Here is a 21,143-nt window from a genome sequence, read left to right on the forward strand (position 1 = left end):
GTTTGAATTACTATCAGCAGCACATTGTGTCAGGAGAAGTCGTTCTATGCTGTAGGTGGCTTCTCCACCTCACAGAGTTAGTTCTCCACCGCACCTGATGGATTATCAGGGTCTCAGTGCATTGGGTTGTGACATATAATAATGTACACCAGATCTGCTGAGGTCCTAGCAGTGCATCGGGTCCAGTGGGGAACAAGCGCTGTGAAGTGGAGAAGCCATCTGCAACATAGAACAGCTTCTCCATACGCAGCGCACAACTGGGAGAAGAGCAGCAAAGACAGAAGATTAATCAACAGAATCCTGTAGGCAAGCAGCGGAGCACAGGAGAAATCAGCATGTTTGTAAAAATCAATAGAATATATAAGGCAAGCTTTATTCATAAAGTGTTATATGGGAATAGCTGTGCCTGCAGCTGAACTAGAGAGAACAGTGCAGGCACAGCTGGAGCACCCTCTTCTATGTAGTTAGGTGAAGATGGAGTTCTCAGCCCTGTCTTCACCTAGCTGCATAGCTGAAGAAGAGTTTTTTCCCCTAAACTGGGCAGATTGCCCCACTTTTCCTAGAGGAAATGATGGTAAAATAATTCTGGAGTTTGTCATATGCATAATAAAATTAGATAATCCACAAATGTAAACTAAAAAAGTAAGAAAAATAAACTTTTGCAAATTTGACAAACCCAATACAGTGTCTTTTGGTAGATGCTCTATATTAACGTTTACTGCCTAAATATTGCAGTGTAGCCCTCCGACAGCCTAGATCCTGGAAGTGACCTATTTGCAAGTCTCTGTTAGTATTTTTCAGACACTGAGGATAAAACACTCATTACAAAGCTGTCATCAGCTCATGTTGGCTGCCCTAGCTGTGTGATGTGTGTTTATAAAGCTGAGAAGAGACGAGCATATACTGAGCCTGGATTATTAGCTGAGAAGGATGAGGAGAGCGTCAGAGTTATCTCTAGAAAGCCATGCCTTGTTTGCACTGAAACAATGTTAGGTTGGCCTTAATGAGTCCAAATAAATGAAACTGCAATGTGCAGCTAAGGCAAACTATAAATGATGAAAACCTAATTATACCAGGCATAGGAGCAGCGCTAATAGTCATAGAATATAGCACACTTCTAAATCCTTTTTAGCATGTCCTTTTCCAACTGTAACATAGAGAAATGAGGGAGAGGGGTGGTGGTGGTGGTGGTGGGGGGGGGGGGGGGGTTAGCATGTATTGAGACATACTTATAGAATCGATAAGACATAGTATAGCATTAAAATTTGTTTGTTCTTCACAGACCACTACATGCCTTGATGGATCTCAACCAAACTTGGTACACATATTCTACATGGCCAACATAAAATACTTTGGGGGGGGGGGGGGTGTTCAACCTGTTTGTCGCTCACAGCAACCAATCTCGACACAGCTTTCATTTTACTACAGTAGCTTAAATAATGATAATTGGCAACAAACAGTTTTTTTTTTCCTCTTTTACACAGTTTCAATAGACGGCCGCCTAATGTATAATCTATGGCAAGATAAGATGCTTTATGTTTCAATTAGGTGAATAAGAATGCCTCCGAATAAACGGCAAGCCATCGGACAAGCCCAGCGGAAGGTAAAGATAGTAAAATTACGGCAAGCAAGTAAGACAAGTGAACAACATGACCAACGACTTAAGAATGATTGGGAAAGAGTCAGGACATCAAGGGCTGCAGAGACTTCAGAACAGATGAGGCCTGGATTCACATAGATGAAGACAGAGCCAGTGCATCAAGGGTGGTAAGGCACTCCAATTTGTTGCTGGAAGGTTTTCAATATGATCCTCACAAGGACTACGGGGGGGGGGGAGGGAGGGGAGAGTGGGGGAGAGAGGAGGGGAGAGAGGAGGGGAGAGGGGGGAGGGAGGGGGTGAAGGGGGGAGAGAGGGGGGGTAAGGGGGAGAGAGAGGGAGAGAGAGGGAGGAAAGAGGGGGAATTTACCCATTGACAGGACAGATTCAGTGCGTGGAACCACGCCGAAAACAGTGGCAAAACATAGGATCACTGAGGATTTAAATAAGAGGCCGTGTTAAATAAGACTAAGCAAATAAGGGAAATGGAACAATACCTCTGCAGCGCCACCTATTGGATGGCAGCATTTCTGCAAGTCAATGTTAGACTCTTTATACAAACCTTGTAACAATGACTGGAAATTGAAATAAAGCTAAGTTCACATCTACATAGAAGGCTCTCTTCTAAGTCTCCGGCACAGATGTGCCATAGAGTCCTGAACGAAATAGTGCATCATGCTGCACCATTTCATTTGGTAGAATTGTTGCCCGCATGCCGGAAGCTGAACGGACCACATTGTACTTAAAAGTCCCCGTTTGGTGCTGTCCAGGTTTTCTGTTTGGTTTCTGGTGTTCAGCTCCATCCCCGGAGCTGGTCAGGGTAATGTGAACCTAGATTCTGAGGGATAACAAATTTTTAATTCCATTTCTAGAAATTGTGTGGAATATAGTTAGCATTTCTGTGCCTGTTCCATAGCTATCCTACATCTTGAGTGGTCAGAATTGAAGCATCTTTTTCCCATTTTCTTAAAGGGAAATTTTTCCATGCCTGCCCCCCTCCTCTGATTACCATTCTACTTGCGGGGGAAGGGAGGGGGGGGGGGGGGAGTTTAATTATCATTATTTCTATATTCAACTAAATAACCTACAGACCATAAGTATACAGTCAGGAGGATGAGCTGTGATCTCCTCTATTATAACTGTGTGACAGCAGTTGTGTGATCATCCACAACCCCGAGTAAATCAGCATTGGTCAGAACTGAGATCACATGACCATCTGAGAAAAAAGTGGCTCAGAGTTCTAAACAGTAAGGAATAACTAACCAAGGTAACACTAGCACACTTATAAATACTGGGGGGATAGCTACATAATTAATGAATTTTAAAAAAATCAGTAAAGTGGTCCTTTAAGGGGTTTGATAGTTTGAATGCCTTCTAAGTGTTTACCACCTCAAGACACAATACATTTGAGTAGCATTCTTGATCATTGTCAGTAGCAACTTCACGGTCTGAGATAATTGGAGTTTGTGGTTCTTGCCGTCTTCCCTTTTAAGGCTTTGATAATCACAGTTCATTCATGAAGAAAAAAGAAGCAATAATAAGATGTGCAGCCAACCACAACATGCCTATTTAACTATCCAAGCAATTCGAGGTGTACAGGCTCATAGCCTAATTTGTCTCCCTGTAGGAAAAAACGCAAATTCCAACATTTTGCCTTGAAAAAAAATAGAACTTTTAGGCTTTCAAGCCATTATTCAAAAGGAGCCAAGCCCATCCATACCTGCGAAGAACAAAGCCTTATACCTGGCAAATGTAAATGTAACCCTGAAATAATGTGTCAGAGATAACCACAGAATGTGACACCTGCACACAGGGCAATAATTGCTCATGAAACAAGAAACAATTGCCATCATTATGAGGAGCTTTACAACTTTATAATCTGACACGGAAACTAATATGTCCTTACACAAGGGGTACGTTGGTGGTCACCGCATGTGAGGGCTCAGTCACACAGGCGTTTTTTTTTCGCACGATTTTTTGTGTGCATCACTGATGCGCTCAAAAACTCGCGCGACCGAAGCCGGCGGCACGGCGGAAAAAACGCTGCAAGAGGCCTCGGTCACACGGGCGTTTTGACGCTCAAAAAGAGCGCTGCCTGCTATCCTCTGCCACAGCTGTCACAGAGGGGTGCGATGTTCTCCCATTGAATTCAATGAAGTCGGCAATACAGCCGGCTCCATTGAAAGCAATGGGCTGCCGGCAAGCGCTGTAGTAATTTTCGGGGAAGGGCTTAAAATATAAGCCCTTTCCTGAAAACCATCCTAAAAATGTGTAAAAAACCCCCAATAAAACTATACTCCCCTCTCTGCAGCTGCCGGGGCCCAGCAGCGTTCAACCGGCTCTTCTCCTGAACTGCTTTCAGTAGTATTCAGCAAGCAGCACTAAATCACCACAGAGAGATATTTGTCCAGCCTCTATTTGAACACTTCCATTGAAGGAGAACTCACCAACTCCCGTGGTAACCTGTTCCACTCATTGATCACCCTCACTGTCAGAAAGTTTTTTCTAATATCTAATCTGCGTCTCCTCCCTTTCAATTTCTTCCCATTGCTTCTAGTCTTTCCTTGTACAAATGAGAATAGGGATGATCCCTCTGCACTGTGACAGCCCTTCAGATATTTGTAGACAGCTATTAAGTCTCCTCCCAGCCTTCTTTTTTGCAAGCTAAACATTCCCAGATCCTTTAGCACTGAGCAGGGGGGTTGGACCCGATTACCCTGGAGGTCCCTTCCAACTGATACCCGACAATTAAGCATACTGATTGCTTTTATCAGCAGCACATCTTCCTATTTACATGAGAAAGTGTGCTGCCAAGTAGTGAGCATTTTTAAGGCCCGCATGAAAGATCCAATTAGCCATTTGGACCAATGATAAGGAAAATGAACATTTTTAAACTGACCAACCTCTAGTGCAAAAAAAACCCCCAAAACTTGAAAAAGTCACTTTACCGTATGTTTTCTAAAGTACATGTCCTAAAATTCATATGCCTTCACATGCCTTTGCATAAGTGGATCGAGTATTAGCAAAGATTTTAGCATTTATTAAATGCAGGAACCTGGAAAAGATCCAAGTCCTAAAAAATAAATATTCCAACATTTGGAATTTTTGTGTCCATGCATATGAAAGCTGGAAAAATAAAAGGTAAGAACAGGGAAAGCAACAATTTACTTGGTGTGAGAGATGGATTAAGGTTCAGTACTATAGATGAGCGAGTATACTCGCTAAAGGCAATTGCTCGAGCGAGCATTGCCTTTAGCGAGTATCTCCCCCGCTCGAGACAGAAGGTTCGGGTGCCGCGCGGGGGAGCGGTGAGTAGCGGCTGTCAGGAGGGAGCGGGGGGGGGGGGGGAGAGAGAGATCTCCCCTCCGTTCCGCCCCGCTCTCCCCCGCAGCTCCGTGCCCGCTGCCGGCACCCGAACCTTCCGTCTCGAGCGGGGGAGATACTCGCTAAAGGCAATGCTCGCTCGAGCAATTGCCTTTAGCGAGTATACTCGCTCATCTATATTCAGTACCTTTACACGGGCCGACACCAAAATAAATCGCTTAAACGAGCAATTACAATGACTGTCGGTGCATGTACACATGGTCCTCGACAGGGCACTGAGCGAGAAGTCCCTAGTAGTCACTAGTCATTCTGTTTATGGAACGACTACTGAGCGGCTTCTCATTCAGTGTAAACAGGAGTCGCTTAATCACTGATCAACAGTCTGTTTACTGTGAATGGAGGTGGGCAGCTGGTAGAGATCTCCAGGCACTCCGACTCCAATTATCTTACACACTATTGCTCGTGTGTGAAAGCACAGAAGCTATAGTCGCTGGGACGACTGTAAAGTATTTATGCACCCAACAGTCATCCCATGCAAGTCTACCTTTAGCCTTTCACAGGAAGCACGAATGGTACTGTTGTATCTGGTCTCTATCACAAATATGGGTGGAGACCGGTGGAGACCTGTAGAGTGACAGGTCATGCCTTGTACCATCCCCCAAAGCTGTGGATTGGCTGACATCCTGCTGGATGGCATAGAGGGCCCAGACCTTCCCTGCGCTGCTACCCTTGGAGGATAGGGCCGGCGGCTACATCCATCCAATCAGACATGGTGTTAGCGGGCCCCTGTAAAGTGATGCTGCAGGAGGACTATAGGACAGCGGCGGCGGTGAGACTTCGCTGTGCACGAGCGCCGATAGAATCAGGCAGAGCCATCCATCCCTACTGCTAGTGGGGCCCTGTAAAGTGCCGCTGTAGCGGCGCAGAAGGAGGACAACTCACAGCATAGCAGGCTACAGTGGCAGCGCAGTAACTTGAAAAAGACTATTGCAGGCGAAACATTGCCTGTTTTTTAAATGGAGCAATAAAGATCTAGTTTTTTTTTTTAATCAAACACCATTGATGCTGCCACTTTTTGTGATTGTTGGGACCAGGCACAGCGCCGGGGTGAGTGACAGCTGTCGGCTGGGGGGGGAATTAAAGGGGTTGTCCCGCGCCGAAACGGTTTTTTTTTTCAATAGCCCCCCCCCCGTTCGGCGCGAGACAAACCCGATGCAGACGTTAAAAAAAAACCGGATAGTACTTACCCGAATCCCCGCGCTCCGGTGACTTCTTACTTACCTTGTGAAGATGGCCGCCGGGATCTTCACCCTCGGTGGACCGCAGGTCTTCTGTGCGGTCCATTGCCGATTCCAGCCTCCTGATTGGCTGGAATCGGCACACGTGACGGGGCGGAGCTACAAGGAGCCGCTCTCCGGCACGAGCGGCCCCATTCAGAAGGGAGAAGACCGGACTGCGCAAGCGCGTCTAATCAGGCGATTAGACGCTGAAGATTAGACGGCACCATGGAGACGGGGACGCCAGCAACGGAACAGGTAAGTGAATAACTTCTGTATGGCTCATAATTAATGCACAATGTACATTACAAAGTGCATTAATATGGCCATGCAGAAGTGTATACCCCCACTTGCTTTCGCGGGACAACCCCTTTAAGGCATTCGGGGCTCAGGAACGGCACCTCCACATCTCCCAGTCAGCCAGTGGACGATGCAGTACTGGAGCGAGCAGGGCCAGGAGCATAACCAGGAAGATACTTGCTGGCTTCGGTCCAGGTGTGTGTCTCCGGCAGCCAAACTAGAGCTGGGGGCGTTCCCTCCAGCTTCGGCAGCCTAGCCCACGTCTCCACCCATAACTCTGGTGGAGACAAGATACAAATGACCACACCGCCTTATGAAAAGGTTACATTCATTGTAAAAGACAATTATTGTTGGAGGACTTTAAGGTGAAAGAAACGGAAAATGATAGGAAACAAAAGGAGGAAACAAAAGGAGGAATCACAGGCACAATGATCGTCCCGCTGAAAAGTAATTGAAAAAATGAAGACCAAAAAAAAAACCCAGCACATTTTGGAGAAAGACTATTCATATCCTTAAAATGGATTTGACAGCTAGAGAACTTGTGATAGGCTCGCAGCGCAGTTTCCTGATTACAGTCGTCAAGCATACAAAACGGACACATCTCAGTAATAATAAATCAGAAGAAAAGATGCTCTACGCAGCCTTTCAAAAAATTAAACTGTCCGGATTTTCTAATAATTGGCTTCAACTCCGGCTGTGCAGAAATCAGTTTGATCCTTGTCTAGACCCATTGTACATTCCATAGTGTTACACCTCTAGAATGACTCATAATGGGAACCTGTATGTGAAGGGCAGGTAAATGATCATCACTGCTGAGCTAGGTAATGCTAAGAGTACTAAAAGGACAATGGTTCTCTCTGGAAATCCTCAACAATGTTATGGACAAAAAAAAGTACATTTCATACTACACAGCCACGTTCACTACAAGGCCCAGCAGGAAACCGCACACAAAAAAAGCCCTTATTTAATGCAGACTGTTAATAGTATACTTTCTTTAACTTATTTAAAGGGAAGGTGTCAGCAGAAAATTACTATTGTTTAAATCAAGTTTTTACATTAAAAAAAACAGCACCAAGCATAAAAAAAAATATGCTTAATGAAAACCCTGAAATAGATTAGTTTTCATTCGGAGCCTAACATAGTCTGATATTTCCTGTTTGTAGAGAAAACTTTTCAGCAGTCATCTCACTATCATCACAGACAGAATACAATGAAAGGTAACACCTATACATAAATAACCCAGGAGTTACCATTCTTGATAGGTAATGGTCATAGCTCACCTCCTCCCCCCTCCCTGCACAAATCACAAAATATCCACAACGCTCTCCTATACAAGTTAATGAGTCTTCCATCACTAGTTTCCTATGTCACAGTTGCTGTAGTAGAGCGTCTTTGAATGTGGTTTAACCCTTTCCAATCCACTGTCTGACGTCTGAAGACATTCTGATTGAAGGCTGTACAGCTCCGATGGCGGAAGACGTCCTGCAGGGTATTCTTACTGTATATTACTGGCTGCTCTGTTGTCGGGAGCCTCTCCAGCATGTCCCATACCGCAGTACTGGCTCTAGCCAGCAGATGGCGCCATTGTATAATGGCATAAAGAGAAAGCCCCCTAGAAAACCCTGAATCCAAAATTGGATTGCAAATGGTTAAAGCCGCTCAGACAAGATAGCAGCCTTCATAGTCATGTACAGAAAATAAAATTAGAAAATCTTAAAATCAGGAGAAAAAAACACTTTAAAGAAAATTTTATTACTCATGGTCAACAGAGTGTGTCCCTGAATAGCCTAACACGATCAGCACTGACTGGGCAAAGTTAAAGTTTGTTGGGTCAAACCCCATTGACAAGAAGAATGGTATTGCCCATTGTCAATTTGGGACCCTTTTACACTGAATGATGATCATTTAGATTCTCGCTGGATCTGAATGATAATTGTTTACTATACCTTGTTCGTCGTTCAGTTTCTGCAGGCATAAAAATCAAGTGACGATAGGCCTGTGTAAATAGGCAGCCGTTCACCTAAGAACAACTGCCTGTTTACTGTGATTGGAGTTGGGTGAACAGAACGATCCCCAATGCATTCCGCCTCCATTCACTGAGTGACTGTCAGACGAAGAAGCACTAGACAGTCATCCCAAGAAAAAGGACCTTTAGGCCTCATGTCCACGGGGAAAATCAGGCCCGCTACGGACTCTCCATGGAGAATCCGTAGCGGGTCCCTCCTGCCCCGCGGACATGAGCGCTGAAAATAAGAATAAACTTACCCACAGGGGTCCGTGCAGATCTTCTCTTCTCCGCGGCCGGATCTTTTTTCTTCGGTCGGCGGATGTGCTCGGCACGTCGGCGGCGTGCCGCGCGCATGCGCCGGGCACATCCGCCGGGCCGAAGAAAGAAGATCCGGCCGCGGAGAAGAGAAGATCTGCACGGTCCGCTGCGGGTAAGTTTATTCTTATTTTAGGTCTCCCACGGATCCGGACGGCTTCCATAGGCTTCAATAGATCCTGTTTGTACTCCGAGTGGCTGCTATAAGAAGTACGGTGTTCTGAGTACTACAGGCTTGTCCCTTTCATTTCAATAAACAAGCCTACAGTACTCGGAACGGCTACTATAAAGGACCTATGTATCCTTTAAGGTATAATCCAGGAGCCTTCCCGGCGCAAACAGTAGATGGATCACAAAAATGCAGGGTGAAAGTAACCTAAAATGTAAATAGAACCCAACAGAATGAGTATAACATAGGACAGTACCAACCATTTCATAGGCGTTGAACAGTTTTTTCTGAACATCCGGTATTGTTCCTATTGATTCCAAATAAGGGTAGCTGTCTTTCATGATGAGGTTCACAGAAGGCGTGCTGTCACTGTTCACAAGACGTGATGCAAGGGACAGTATGCACTGTTTGAGGCTGGAGCTGGTAGGAAGTCCACAGAGTTCCTTTAGGGACACCAGTGCATTCTAGTGAAGAGCAAAGAGGAAATAGAATCAACACAGGAACAAACATACCATAAACCACGTGTACTGTATTACCCAATTACTTTTTGTGGTAGGCAAAACAATAGTCTTGTACAGCTAAATGGGTTGTCCCACCAAAATAAGTTATGTCTTACTGCCAATGGATTCGGACTGACTGGTGGGGATCAAACAGCTGAGACCCTCACCAATTTCGAGAAGGTCTGCCCAAAGAGTCCATAAACAAATGAAATGGTGGTTGAACATGCCCGCTTCCCCTCCATTCATTTCTATAGGACTACTGGAGATGACCAAAGTGCTTGTATTCAGCTACCCCTTGTAGTCCCACTGAATAGAATGGAAAAACGCGTATATACGACAGCTCCTCCAATGCTTCAGGGACACTATGGACGGCCAGTCCCAGGATTGTGGAGGTTCCAGCAGTCCAATCCACACTGATCATTAAGTTATAGCCTAAATTTTAAGACAAAATTCCATAATCATTCAACTTATTTAATTACTGAAGTATTAATGTGCGGATTTGTCTTAAATTCTCTTCGCCTCAGCATGTATATAACTGAATTGTTCCCAGGGCTGGAGGAAATGATTTTGGATAATAACTCTAATTTAGAGAATTGCTCTTTAAATAACTCCCAAAGGTGAAACTAAATCTGAAATTGCACAAGAATAGCTGCTGAATGGATTCAGGCTACGCCGGTTTTAATTTGGGATGACATCAATAGAGGACAACCCAAGAAGTTAGAGATACAAAGTTAATTTCAGGTTTTTATGGCCTTTTTTTGAGCCAAAGACAGAAGTGGATTCAAAAGGAATGAGAAATATAAAAGGAAGGACTTCAACTTTTCCTTCTTGCTGAGTCCACTCCTGCATTGGTATAAAAAAACCTGCCAGTAAAACTTCACCTTCATCAAAAAAAAAAAACACCCATAAATGGGTTTTCCTATTGAAGACATTTATGTAACAAGATAGGGGAGAAATATTTGACCATTAGTAGTCTGACTGCTGGAACCCCTAGCAATCCTGAGAATGGCACAACCAAATGGCCTATGTGAATGCAGCAGTGGTGTAGATGCTCAATGATTACTTCAATCACTGCCAGGGACATGGCAATTTCCAAATTTTTGCCCAGTTCTTGTTTAGTTGAAAAAGTGTGTTTAAACCAGATGATTCATTACTACTGTCAAACACTGCTACTGGTGGTTTTGCTGACTGCATGGGTAGTGCGATTGGCTCTTGAATATCATGATTAAAAAGGTGGTATCTTTTGGAGAAAAAAAATTGCTAATGGGGGGGGTTGTCCTTTTTATTCTAGCCATGGAACTGTTGGCTATTAAAATTCATAAGGGTGTTGAGGTTGCATTGGTTCAACATAAGCTTTGTATGTTTGCCAACAAAAGGTAAATGTTGGTGCCCACTCCCACAGATCTCTCTCTAACTTGCTCTCTGAATTGAACAGATTTGGGATACTCTTGGGTCTTACAATTAATAACATCAAGTCGAAAGCCTTCAATCTAACACTGCCTCAATATTTTGTCTCTCAACTTAAATCAAAATTTTCCTTGTCTTTGGATTATCTGGGTATTTGCCTGACTAATTCTTACAAATCATTTTTCTCCCTCCTCAGACCGCTTCTGGAAAGTTGGAGCAGTTACTGTATATCATGGATCGGAAGAGTTAACTCCTTAAAAGTGACAAATTTTCAGAGCTCTTCAAGTACATGTCCCAAGACATATCCTGAAAACATTTCAGCAAATGTCACTTAATTTTATTTGGAAGGACACTATTCCAAGGGTTTGACCTTGTACTGTATACAAACAAAGACTGAAAGAAGGTCTTGGTTGTTTCAAATTACCTCAAATATTATTAGGTGACCCAAATAGCCCAGTTGGCTCTTCTTCCCTCTATAAACCATGCTCCTCTTTGGCTCTTAGAGGCTCTTGAAGTCTCTCCTCTCTCTTTTCACTCAGTTCTGTGGACTCCGCCAGTACATAGACCACTTATTACTTACGCCATTACCAAACACTCTCTTTGTTTGGTTTGGGATTCCATAAAATCTTCTGGTGGTAAATCTCCCTCCCATTTACCCCATTGCAATTTTTGTAAAGCCCTTTGTTCCTCCCTGGTAATTCGTCTCCCCCCAATTCTTCAGAGCATAGACAGATGGGGGGGGGGGGGGGGTCTTAAACTATATCGTTTGTTTTCCTTGGAAGGCATCACTCCTTTCTCCACCCTTCAAAACAAATTCAATTTGTTCTCCTCCAAGCTTTTACGTTACCTAAATTTAAACATTTCATATCTTCCGTCCTTAAAAATACTAACTCTCCCTAAATCCTAACTTCCTTTAAGACATTGTTTTAAATATGCTCAAAACCTCTCAAGTATATTCCAGCGGAATTCACCCCTCCTTCCGTACTCAATTACCGCAAGTCTCTAGATAGGAAGTGGAGCTAGGATCTACTCTCCCTGACAAGGATTAGTCCCAGATCTCGATATCTACCTATAAGATTGCCCGCAACATATTCCTTTCAGATACTTCTTTTTAAATCTTCTTTCACTGGTACTTCATTCCCACTAGCCCAACGTGTAGCTAAATACTTGCCAAATTGTGCCCATGGTTGTCAATCCCCTGGTGATATGCCCTACATTGGATGGTCCTGTCCTCATGTACACAGGTCTCTAGATCAGAGGTTACTCCCTTATCCACTCAGTAATGGGATGCAACATATGTAAAAACCCATGGGAAGCCCTTTTGAATAAACGCATTGTTAATATTTCTAGAGATTCTCAGAAATGTACTTTTTTCTTGCTACTACCTAAGTTATCGCTCAATTATGGTGAAATGCGTCAGTGGACTTTTCTGAAATAAAACAGTTGAATTGGTACATGATTAATAAGAAATCAATGTCAGAAATTGATCATGCCAGTCAGAAATAATTGAGTCAGGACCCCGTAGGTAGACTATGTCCTCTAGAGATGAGCGAACGTACTCTGTTTGGGTGTTTTTGCACTCAAGCACCGCTTTTCCCGAGTAACTGACTACTCGGACGAAAAGATTCAGGGGGCGCCGGGGGTGAGCGGAGGGTTGCAGAGGGGCGTGGGGGGGGGGGAGGAGGGAGCGAGACCCCTATTCCCCACTGCAAGTTAACACACATTTGCAAATAAAGCTCATATCAATTTGCTGTATCAACTTTAATGTGCTGTATCTCAGTCTGCACTGCTGATAGAGCATTGATTTGGGTCAGACAAGCGAATTTTAAGTGCATGTATAGATGTGTTTTTAAAACTGATCTATTAGAAGCAATGCTTTCCAATGAAAGCGGTCACGTTTTTAAAAAAAAAAAGCGTTTAAAATTCACTCCGTGAAAAAATACAACTGTTTTTAATTCGCACAAAAACGCAGTTTTCGTGCGAATCAATGCAACTTTGACAGTAGGAAATCCTACTGTCAAAACCCTTAAATAAGCCCTAGCTGCAGGAAAAAAATATAAATTATTAATACATCACCTAGAAGCGCTGTCAGGCTCTGGCACATGTTCTCCCCAAGTCCTTGGCACCTCTTCTTCATCATGTTCCTCTGGCCGGGAATTGAAAAATCCCTGCCTCCTGGAAGCGCCGTCTCTGACTGGCTGAGCGCTTTGACCAATCACAGCCATTTGGCCATGATTGGTCAAAGCACTCAGCCAATCAGAGGCAGCGCTTCCAGGAGGCAGAGATTTCTCAAACCCTGGGCCAGAACAAGAAGAAGAAGAAGAGCTGGGGACCTGTGGAGAGATTCTAGATAATGCATTATTGATTTATTTTTTTATCTTGCAACTAGCGCTTATATTTCAAACCCCACAAAATCCCTGCCTTCATTCCATTGCTTCCAATAGGGCGATGGTAGCGCCAGCCCAATTGAAAGCAATGGGATAGCATTGAGCTATGGTAGGGGATTCCTTCATAGCATGGGGAGTCCCCTTCGTCATTGAACACTGTGACAGTGCTGTCACAGTGTTCAGTGTTGAGGGGACTCCCCGCAGGGATGAAGGAATCCCCTGCCACAGCTGTGGCAGAGGAGTGCAATCTTCTCCCTATGTTTTCAATGGGGCTGGCACTGCTGCCACTGGCCCAATTGACATCAAAGTGAAACCCCTTGATGTGACAGCATCCAGGGATTTTACATCAAAAGAATAGTGATCTGCTCCCATTGCTTTCAATGCGGCCGCGCTATATGTGTGAATTTTACCTTCGTGAGAGCGCACAACAAGTGCGAATAAAAAACGAGTCTGAAGCTTTGGTCACACATTTTTTATACATGTGTTTTACGTTTCAGTTTCACTGACCTATACATCCCTGAAAAAAAAAAAAAAGCTTGTCTGACTGAGCCCTTAAATAAGACTACAATCAAAGCTCTATATGAGATAAAGGCCATATAAATACATTTCGGAGTGAGTACTGCAGTAAAAGCAGCAGGTATATGCAACTCCCACTTCAAATGGGTATATTTCAGCCTGTTATGCAAATAGAGCTTTGGTTTTGGTCTTCTTTTAAAGTCAAGATTCTTCGCTAACTGTAGTTCAACCTGATAAATGGTTGTTTAAAGCAAGAATGTATCTCATATGTCCTTGGCTATTGAAGTGTCCTCTTGTAAGGATGTAAGAGACAGTTCCTGGGCATGGAAAGGATTAAAGGGGTTCCTTGAGATTAGAAAAAGATGGCTTGTTTCTTCTATAAATAGCACCCCTCTTGTTCATGGGCTGCATCTAGTATTGCAGTTCAGCTCCAAAAACATACAATAGTAGTACTTTTTGTTGAAAGGAAGTAGACATGTTTTTTTTCTAAGCTTAAAAGGGGTATTCTGGTTACACAAAGTTGCTGTCAAATGAATAATAATCAAATGTTATTAAAGTTTGCAATGTGGCTTCTCTTTGGATTTGGGGTCTCTAGCTCTAAAAACCATTACTTTCTCCTGACACTTTCGAAGAAGTGTTTATTCCCAGGTTGTCCTGAATACAACCTGTAGGCATTCCAGCGCTAAAGGTCGGGCTTGCTCAGTAAGAACGACCAGGAATGGCTTTTTTTATATTCAGTTCCCAGGATCGGATTGCTGACCAATAACAAGTCAGCATTAGTGGGGTCATGCACGGGAAAGAACGAAATAGCAGGGAATTGTGAGAAATGTAGTTCCAAGCTGCATGTCAGCAGGGATATGGCGGCCATCATGAAAAATCGTGTTTGGGTGTACACAAAAACACTGGTGTGAGTAGAGCTCAAGATAAATATCCAAAGATTGTGATTGAAGTGATGCAAAGTAATGTAAACTTGTATTTTTTGCAGCAGTTTGGGTTCACAAACATGAATGGGGATCAGTCGTAGCAGGTCTTCCATTAAATTTTTTTTGACAACACATAAAACATTCATGGGAACCAAGACTAGATCAAAAAACTTGAGATAACCAAGATGAGATAACTCACAGTAAGATTGTTATTAGAGGTTAAGTTTGCATTCATAATGGAACAATTGAAGTAAGCTCCATAAGATTTTCTTACCTGCATGTTCTCCCTGACATCAGTGGCTTCCCTCAAAGGATGAACAGCAAGTTTAAAGATGTCATCTACAACTTTAAGGCCTGTGTTTCTTAACATTGTGTATTCCCTGGCTTTCTTTCCTATCCTTGCAGATAATCCACGTTTTTGAGCCTTTCCACCTCCCGCTCTGCTGGTGATTGCAATGTGAACAAAGAGTTTAGCATGCTCCATGGTGTCTCCAACAAAACAGCGCAATGGTACATGTCTATATCCAGGCTGCAAGCACTCAATGGGTATAGTATACTGGCCAATAAATTCATCCCCGATATAGTCATCATCAAGAACCATGAAACGTACCATGGCCAACTCTGGGAGGTTTACCTGAAATTCAAAGCTCTCATCAAAAATTGGATTGTCTCCATTTTGCTGCATGGTCTTAGTCCTTTGTTCTGCGCAATCCGCAGGGATGCCATGAATTTCAATACACACATATGGATCAATCACATCCCCTTTTGCGCATGCTCCTTTTGGTTTAGGAAAATTCTGTCCACTGATGATTTTGATGTGAAGAACCTGAGGGGATACACCAGGCACAACACCTTTAGTGTTTGCACTAAAATATGATACTGCATCGCGCATGATGGATGGTCGAAGGACATACCCACAGCCACCATTTTGAAGGAACCAGCCAAAATTGAGATCCATCATTGGACCTGGAGTCTGAAAATTCATAGCTACAATATGACAACCACAATTCCAAAAATCTTGTGGGTTCATATTACTTGAGTCTATCCTCATTGGACTTGGATGCACCCTTGATAAAAACTTTTTATTGTAGTTTACAAAGTCTTCTGGATACTCATTGGCAATCCGACTAGCTTGGCTCTCACTAAAAGAGCATATTTCACCATAACTTTGGTTTTTCATGGAGACGTCAAAATCTTTGTACTGCACCGATTTGCAGATTGACACTAAATCTGATAGTTCTCTACAAAGTTTGATCAATCTCTGTTCTCCAAAGTAATCCTCTGACATCCTTCGAGACATTTCTGCCTCCTCATCTTCATCAGATACTTCTCCTTCCAAGAGATCAAAATCCAATGGCAGCTTTTTACCTTTTACAATAATCTTTTTCTTAAGCTTCTCGGGAGAGGGAAGGTAAGATTCTGCTGGCAAAGGCATTTCTGTGTAGAGTTTACTCCCAAAGATCTTCTTTATATGTTGCACCATTACCTTTTGCTGTTGTATAGAGCAATGGTTGCCAATGCAAAGAATAAGAGGATACTCAGAGGAGATGAAGGCATATTTATTAATTACTTCAATAACGTTACGAAAGGCTAATGGTGAGGTCATGCTATTTCGGTTGCAAATGATTGGTTCATTATCTGGCCCATCACTGACATCAAGCTCAATGCTTCTGCAAGCCATTTTTAACGCTCTCACATATCCATTAATATCTGCTGGTCCCCTAAATTGGTCTTCAATTAAGTATGTGTTGTGGGAAGAGTTAATATAATAGTGTGATAATGATTGTGTCATATCCTGGCAAACCTTTTTGTGGATAGGATCAAAGATGTCGCATTCCTGGGACAAAAGATACTTCGTAAAACCATCAATGGTAAGAAAACCCTTCAAGCGTCCTTCTGGAGTAAGCTCATACTTTTTTATAATGTCTAAACACATGTCTTCTTTTACCTGAGTCATTCCTTGTTCAGACTCTAAGAATAACATTAGATCATTTGCATCTAAGTATTCTTTATTTTTGGAAATTTGTACAAGTAGAAAATACACCTCGGGTCTTGTACACAGTTCACTAAATGCTTCACAGAATTCTTCTTTGGTCACTCTGGTGGTAAGTTTTTCTTTACTCTTTTGGATTTCTTTAAACTTTAACCTAACTTTTGCTTCTTTGATAGCAGGAGAAAGTTGTTTGATCAGTTCAACTGCAGTATCTTCTAACATAATGCCATTCCCATCTACATCTGCGTCATCAAAAATGGATTTTAGCCAGGTGAATCTAGGGGTGTTGTGCCCACCTTCTACCAAGTCCAGAGGCTGTTTACTGTGGGAGACTAAATATCTTAGACCTGAGACCCAAATATTGGCCACATCAGCTGAATTGGCTACCAAGTCCAAAGACTCGTAATTTTCTCCATGAATTATTGAAAATGCACTGTCCTCACAAATTTGGTCTGCCAATCCGTTGTTCCTGAAAGTTTCTGTATTCTTGCCAAGCCGTATTTCCTTGATGGCTGAGATGTCCAACTTTGCCTTTTCAGGGTCTTTTTTAGAAGGCTCCCAGCGTAAAGCTTGCAAATCAGTATCAAGTGTAAAAAAACGACTGTAGATTCGAGAGTTTGGACGAACTTTCTTTAATTCACAACCCCCTTGCATGAAGCTGATGCAATCGCTGGCACTGCTTATCTTCTTCTCTGATGGCATGCTGCTGAAAGAGACGGTTTTCTTCCTACCAGGTTTTTGGTTTGCCGGGTCCTACAGAAACAGAAAACAAATAAAAATCTAAATGCATGGTAGGGAAATTGTAAAATTAATATTTTACTAAAACTTTTTCAGCTCATGTATTATTTTAGTGAAAAAACAAGACAAAACATTTTAACAGATGTATTTTAACTAAGGAAAAATGAGCATTTCTTTTAATGACATAATGAAATAAGTTTGGTATGGTGTTAGCCAGTAGCGCAAAATGTGATTGTTCCCAGCAAGAGAAACCAAGTAATCTTGTAGATATGATACCTTTTAATGCCTAACAAAAATACATAATGTTAATGCGAGCTTTCGTACCAATGCAGGATTCTTCTTCTGGCTTAAATGAAATAGTTCTAAAGAGGCATGAATAATAATACACACATACTTATGACAAGGCACAGGCATGGATGTGATTAATTTGTACTGTGAGACAGTGACTGGCAAAGTGCTGGAGGGCAGATACATTTCGCCTAGGATGCTCTCCTATGCTGCTTTAGGAAGCACCTGGGTAGATACGTGCCAGCGAGCAGCCTGGGCTCGGTGGAGGAAGCCAGCATTTGTGTGTCAGTAACACTAAGTTACTGACATGGTGTAGTTTTGTAAGTGGCTCCAAGCCGCATAGTCCGGGCCGGTTTTTCCTGGAGTGGTCAAAGCGAAGGGTGGGAAGGCCACTCCCACGTACCAGGTGGGGCTGGTATCAGGCCTCATAAAGCCTTGGCCTGCAGGTCTTGGGGAGGGTGTGCCGAGACCTCTGCAGGTCTGAGGACCTGACTGGCTGTGCGCAGCAAGCAGTGTTTTTCAAGTGAGCAGTCAGGGCCAGTTTATGTATAGTGAGTGCTCAGACGAGGAGGTGTTAATTTATGTTGGCCTGGAGTTAAGGCCTGTTTTTGCTTTATTTGTGCTGAAATAAACCCAGGCGAAGCCTGGACTACGAACTTTATTCCGTGTGTCACTGTCTCTGGCTGTGGAAGCCCAGGTTGCTACCTGCCCTAACGCTAATCCCTCACAGTACTTAAAAGAATGGAACAGAAATACAAACATCTTGAAATAGTCACTGACAGCACTTTTCTAGTCACGGACACGACATAGAAGATATGAAAGTTAGGATACGGAAAGGCAATTTCAAGTCACAAAGCCATAGAAGCATTTGGGAATATAAATTTCTAACAAATTTTGACACTTTCAATACAGGGCTAAATTCTTCATGAGGATTCATGCGTGATTAGAAAGTATGAGAAATCTATAGCACAGATAACACTGCTGGTCTGGTGACCCCCACAACACTAATTCAGAGACCATAAAACCTTCACTCCCTTATCCATGTCTGTGCCTTGTCATAAGTATGTGTGTATAAATACGCATGACTCTTCGGATCTATTTCATTTAAGCCGGAAGAAGAACTCTGCGTTGGTTCAAAAGCTCACATTAACATCATGTATTTTTGTTAGTCATTAAAAGGTATCATATCTACAAGATTACTTGGTTTCTCTTGCTGGGAACAATCACATTGTGCTCTACTGGTACCAAACTTTTTAAATTATGTGACATTAACTAGCAAACTCTTTAATTTACGTCACTTGTAGTAAATTACAAGGGAAATTTATAACATTTTCTTCATTTAATTAAAAGGTGTGACCTGTGGAGAACCTGTAGTCCTGCAGCAATACTTTTCCCTGTACCTAGTTATATTCCTGCTTACATTCTATTTAAAAGTGGTTTTGTCATTAAACAAAACCCCATTCCCTATCTGGGCTCTGCCTAAAATAACAAATGAGGACATACTCAGCTCTCCTGGGTCTCTGGGATGCAGCCAACAGCCGACGCTGGCATCGGCAGTGACTTCCAGGTAGATAGGCTTGGCGAAAGTATGTGACCGCTGAGGCCAATCAGTGTCATATTTCCAAACTCCTCACACCATGGCAGCCAGGATATGAGCATTGATGCCAGGAGTGTACACGGTGACACAACGGCTTCTGATTGGCTGCAGTGGTTATGTGCTTCTGCCTGACCCACCTACCTGGAAGTCACTGCTGATGCCAGCACCAGCTGTGTCCCGGGACTCCAGGGGAGGAGAGTATGCCCTCATTTGTCAATTTAGGCAGGGCCCAGCTAGAGGAGGGGGTCCTGTTTTAAATGACAAAACAAAAAAGAACTGATCATGGGGAAATGGCTATGAATTTTATTATAAAAAAAACAAACAAAAAAAAAAGATTTACAAAATATAACTATAAAAATAAGAAAAAGAAGGTTTTTATCATGCGTGTTGCACAAAACGGCTCCCATCATGCCCAGCAGTGTGCTGTGTAGGGCCACAATATCTTGCTAGCTATGGCGAGGTACCATGGATATGGCTAAATTTCATCAGCTGTTCTAATGGGAGTTCTGACCCAACTCCCGCAGAGTTGGATCATTTACAACCTACTGCTCTTTGTTAGTTCTTTACATTCTTTAATACTTACATTTCGTGAATTTATTTTCTCGTTCGGTCTATTCATATTTCTAATAAAAAATATATGTATATCTATTTCCGCATGATAGATCCACTCTAAGGGGAACCGGTCGTCAAGTTTTTACAATGCAATTCACGATGAACCGTTAACAGTGCTGCTAATGAGATTTCCTTAGCGCTATTTGGTTCTGTAATACATGCCTCAGTACCCTTACAATCTGCATATGAAGTTTTCCCACGCTGTATTCTAATGAGCTGAAAGGGGTCAGATTTTGCAGAAGAGGGTCAGATTTTTCTCTCAGCGCCATGCTAGGCATGCCCAGGTTCCTGATTGGCATATCTACTGATTTCTCTTATTCGTTGTAATCCCGCTCACATGCCCGCATACCTTGCCCACGCCTGGGCACCTCAGTTCTTCTTTCCTAGCCGTAAGTGCATGTGCCTTGAGGATCGTTACTCCCACTCAGATGAATGTGGGTGTAAGGCCCTCATGGAGCATGCACAGTAGGCCGCTGAAGTCTCAGCAAATAAGGGAGAACTGAGGTGCGCAGGCATGGGCAGGGTGTGTTACAGCGCCTGCATGGCATTACAGCAAAGAAGAGAAAGCAGTATGCATGCCAATCAAAAACAGGGGTGCGACTGGCGCAGTGCTGAGGGCAAAATCGACTCTCCAATTCATTTTAATACAGCACAGGAAAACCTCAATAGCCGATTGTAAAAGGTACCAGAGCATGTACTGCAAAGCTAATTAGTGATAAGAAAAATCACATTAGCAGTACTGTTTAGTGCACTGTAAAAACTTGATGACTGGTTCCCTTTAAATGGCCATAATTATTGTAGCAACTGAATTTGTACCACCATAAATCAACATCTATTTTACGAGTATTAAAGGGGTTGTCCAGTTGTAAACTATTGATGGACTATCCTCAGCTTAGACCATCAACAGTAGATTGCCAAAGGTCAGTCACCCGATACCGCCATTCTGCTACTCTCTGGGCTAGCACACACATACACTGAGCTGTTTTCTGTAGAAAGCTGATGGTTCTGTTCCCACTTCAGTGGCTAGGCTTGGTATTACACCCATTCACGTCAATGGGAGCTTCGCCTGTAATACCAAACCTAGCCACTGCAGTGGGAACGGAGCTATGTGCTTACTCAATGCTGTAGATGGCTGCTCCCCTTCCCTGCTGGATAAGCTGATGCACTAACACCTTGTCAGCGCATCAAGTTG

At 43.1% G+C, this 21,143-nt stretch overlaps 1 protein-coding gene across 1 annotated transcript in view; it reads right to left on the reverse strand.

Annotated features, from left to right (window-relative positions):
* PLCL1 (phospholipase C like 1 (inactive)) overlaps positions 1–21,143 on the reverse strand; it is a 259,157-nt gene that overhangs the window by 59,049 nt on the left and 178,965 nt on the right. The window contains exons 2-3 of the mRNA XM_066575683.1: positions 14,998–17,469; positions 9,251–9,454 (exon numbers count right to left, since the gene is read on the reverse strand). Coding sequence (XP_066431780.1) covers positions 9,251–9,454; positions 14,998–17,469 — 2,676 coding nt within the window. The remainder of the gene's footprint in view (positions 1–9,250; positions 9,455–14,997; positions 17,470–21,143) is intronic.

Source organism: Eleutherodactylus coqui, chromosome 8, assembly GCF_035609145.1.
Source record: "Eleutherodactylus coqui strain aEleCoq1 chromosome 8, aEleCoq1.hap1, whole genome shotgun sequence".
NCBI lineage: Eukaryota > Metazoa > Chordata > Amphibia > Anura > Eleutherodactylidae > Eleutherodactylus > Eleutherodactylus coqui.